Genomic DNA, 4,056 nt, shown 5'->3' on the forward strand with positions numbered 1-4,056 from the left:
GCGTGGTGGCGCACGCCTTTAATCCCAGCACTCGGGAGGCAGAGGCAGGCGGATTTCTGAGTTCGAGGCCAGCCTGGTCTACAAAGTGAGTGCCAGGACAGCCAGGGCTACACAGAGAAACCCTGTCTCGAAAAAACCAAAAAAAAAAAAAAAAAAAGTGTGTGCCATCACCACAGGCTGCTTTTAAGACTGATTTAACTATAGGTTAAGCACTGAAGGGAGGAAGGAATAGAGACAGAAATAGGGAAGAGAGGGATAGATGTTAAGAAGGAAACAGAAGACAGGAGCTAAAGAGACGGCCCAGGTGGCTGCAGAGATTAACCACATGGTGCCTCAGAGCTTAAGAGACCTTGCTGCTCTTCCAGAGGTTCTGAGTTCAGTTCCCAGCATCCACATCAGACACGTCACGACTTCCTGTAATGCCAGCTCCAGGGGATCCAGCGCCCTTCTCTGGCCTCCACTGGTACCTGCACTCACATGCACATGCTCACACATAGGCACACTGCACAAAAACTTATGTTAAAAATAATAAGTGAGCCAGCGCTATACAGAGAAACCCTGTCTTGAAACCGCCCCCCCGCCCCCAAAAGTGAGCCGGGTGTGGTAGTACACACCTTTAATCCCAGCACTTGGGAGGCAGAGGTAGGAGGATTTCTGAGTTCGAGGCCAGCCTGGTCTACAGAGTGAGTTCCAGGACAGCCAGGACTGCACAGAGAAACCCTGTCTCGAAAAAAAACCAATAATAATAATAATAAGTGGAGGCTGGAGAGATGGCTCAGCAGTTAAGAACACTGACTGCTCTTCCAGAGGTCCTGAGTTCAAATCCCAGCAACCACATGGTGGCTCACAACCATCCTTAATGAGATCAGACGCCCACTTCTGGTGTGTCTGAAAACAGCTATAGTATATTTACATATAATAAATAAATAAATCTTTAAACAATAATAAACATAAAATATTTTTAAAAGGAAAGAATTATAGTACATACTCAAGAGGGAGTACAAGCTAAGCAACTCAAGGAAAGAAAAGCACAAAAGCTCTCGCTCTCTCTCTCTCTCTGTGTGTGTATGTGTGTGTGTGTGTATGCACATGAGTAAACGTGCTGTTTGTGCCATGTGACTCTGGGTGCATACTCACCATGGCATGCGCATGCACTTAAGGGTCAGTGGGCAGCTCTGTAGAGTCATTTCTTTGTCTTCTAGGGCCCTCACTCAGGTTGTCAAGCCTGCTGGCCAAGCCCATTACCAGCTGAGCCCTCCTGCCTGTCCCTTTCCTGTCCCTTTATCTTCTCATGGTGAGGTGAATAGAGGAGACTACACATTGAATTCTATGCCAGGCCTGCTGTTCGGATGGAGAACACCACCATCTTTTTCCCAATGGTAATTATACCTGCCCCCTAAACATTTTAGAGAAAGTCCCGCATCAGTTACATCCACAGACCTGTCCTCACACTGAAAGTCCCTACCCAGGAGAATGAGCAACTGGAGGGCTTGGTCCTTGGTGCCGGTTTTGGGGCCTGGAGGGTGGGGGATAGGGGGGCATAAGAGCCTCTTGAGTCTGGAAATGGTGAAAGAGGACACGTAATGGAGGGAGATGTCGGGAGAAAATGAGGCAAAACTTACCCACCAGGCACTGGCACTGCCGGGCATGGGTTTCATCTATGTATGGCTAGGAGCCCAGGGTCCTGGGTACAGGGTTGCTAGACTATTGGGCAGAGGTGTCTGCTTGTGGGGTGGGGTGGGGGTGGCGTGGGGGTGGGGTGGGGGTGGGGAGATGCTGCCCCATTCTCTGCTCTCTCCTGCCTTCTTCCTCCCAGTCCTCAGCACCACACAAGCCCTCAGAGAAGCTGCGGATTCACTCCTGCATGGTGACAATCCGGCGACACTTGGACCTGTCTGGATGTGCTGCCTGCAATCCGGCCCACTCTCTATGGACTTGGCCAAGTCACTTAAGGACAATAAGCCGGTTTGTTTGAAGTGTTCCCATGTGCCACTTCTACATCCTCTCCCCACAGGCTACCTGGACCATATTATCATCTCAGCCTGGTAACCACAGGAAGGGACTGCCAATTGTGCACCCATTTTGTAGATAAAGAAACTGAGGCTCGGAGAGGTAGCGCAGCTCTTCGTGGGAGAGCTAATAAACGGAGATCTGCAACCCAAGCCACAGCCCACTCTAATCCAAAGCTCCCACACGTCTGTTGCTACCCCCACTGTAGACAGAGCGAACCTGCGGATGTCTGACAAGGAACTCACTAACATTTATGTGTGAGAAAAAGAGAAAGGCCAGGGTGTAAATCCATTTCCGGTACCACCAACCCAACAAGGTCCATGAAGAGGAAGGAAGGAAGGAAGCAAGGGAGGAAGGGAGGGAGGGAGGGAGGAAGAAGGAGGGCCCTGTTTCCCTCCAGCTGGGATGGTTTTAATGGCTAGGTTAGGACAGGAAGGAAATGAAGCCAAGCTACTGAAAAGAGAGACATTTCCCGAGGCTTCACATACCTTCTGACTTGGCACGCTGACATGGTTGCCCAAGTTCTGAACTTTCAGCCTGATCCCTTCTCTCGGTGTAAAAAACAAGCCATTAAATATTCTGAGGAATCAGGATCCTTTGAGCTTTGACCTCAGGTATCACACAGACCCACCCAGAATCCTCCTCCCTGGGACTGTGTGTCTACAGCCATCCACTGAGGTGGCACCCGCCCTGTGGCCCACTCTTAATCTGTGTTGACAGTGAGTGAAGTTGTTAAAGGAAACTGTCTCACTGGTGGGCACCACATACCGGTCCACCGTGGGATCCCCGCAGCTCAGTCGTAAACTCCATATCCTCTGGGCTCCAGCCCTGGGAGACTCACTGGGCTGCCAAGTCCTGGCCAGCATCCCGCCAGCCTCCAGGTCTCCCTCTAGCGCAGGGACACGCCCCGGGGGAGGAGCCACCTCTTCTTGGCCAGTGCGGGCAGACGGCCAGCACCGGTTTCCTCTCCTCTGCAGCGACCAGCTCACCGGCCTCGGACCGACATGGCCCAGGAACGCCCCTCCTGTGCCGTGGAGCCCGAGCACGTCCAGCGGCTGCTGCTGTCCTCCCGTGAGGCCAAGAAGTCAGCCTACTGCCCCTACAGCCGCTTCCCTGTGGGGGCTGCCCTGCTCACCGGGGACGGGAGGATCTTCTCTGGTAAGGGCTGGCGCCGGAGTCTACTCTGGGGCAGCATGGATGGGGCCCAGGTACAGGTGAAGAGGAGAAACAGCGTGGTCCCCTCCTCACTGCTCCTTCCCTGCTCCCACCCAGGCTGTGGGCTCACTCAACTGCTTATCTGCACAGTGCCTCTCTGTTCTTAGAAGTCTGGAGTGGAGAAGGGAATTTGCACGTGAGATTAGAGGGAGAAGCCAAAATGAAGACCGTCCACGGCCCGCATGGCAGGAGACTCGGATTACTTACTGAGTGTCCTGTATGCCCAGTATTCACCTCCCATCCGTTAGTTCTTTCTCTGACCTCCTGCCCAATATTAGACCCATTTTAAGATGAAGAAGTTGAGGCCAGAGGCATGACCTAAGTTACAGGAGGCACTGGTGATGGGACCCAGGGTTGGAGCTCCCAAAGCCCCACCTTCCTGCACTCCAGACAGAGTTTTGTTTGTTTGTTTTTGGAGGAGAGGATCCAGACACCGTCTGGGAATCCAGCAGTCTGTACTGAGTTAACAAGGATCTGCCTTGAGCTCATGTTTATAGACACTCAAGCAGGCCAGAATGGGCTGCAGCTATGGTGTGGTACTCGCTCACACAAGGGTCTGGTCTTAGGGGAGCAAAAGGAGAGGAAAGAGAATAAGGGAAGGAGGGAGTGGTAGAGAAGGAGGAGGGAGGGAAGAAGGCGGAAGAGAGGGAGGAAGGAGGGGAGGAAGGAGGTAAGGAAGGAGGAGGGAGGAAAGGAAGGAAAAGGAAGGAGGGAGGAGGGGGAGGGAAGAAGGAAGGAGAGGGAGGAGGGAAGGAAGGAGAAAGGAGGAGGAAAGGAGGGAGCTTGGTAAACTTAAGGACATGTTCAGTTGGGACATGGTGTGGACAGGTG

At 52.7% G+C, this 4,056-nt stretch overlaps 1 protein-coding gene across 2 annotated transcripts in view; it reads left to right on the forward strand.

Moving 5' to 3' along the window:
- Positions 1-2,957: 2,957 nt before the first annotated feature.
- The window catches only part of Cda (cytidine deaminase), a 29,611-nt gene continuing 28,512 nt past the window's right edge, over positions 2,958-4,056 (forward strand). For both annotated transcript variants that reach the window (XM_021161185.3, XM_085838384.1), the window contains exon 1: positions 2,958-3,168. In XM_021161185.3, coding sequence (XP_021016844.1) covers positions 3,015-3,168 — 154 coding nt within the window. In that variant the 5' untranslated portion in view covers positions 2,958-3,014. The remainder of the gene's footprint in view (positions 3,169-4,056) is intronic.

The sequence above is a fragment of the Mus caroli genome, unplaced genomic scaffold (assembly GCF_978045245.1).
Source record: "Mus caroli unplaced genomic scaffold, Mus_caroli_1 scaffold_6, whole genome shotgun sequence".
NCBI lineage: Eukaryota > Metazoa > Chordata > Mammalia > Rodentia > Muridae > Mus > Mus caroli.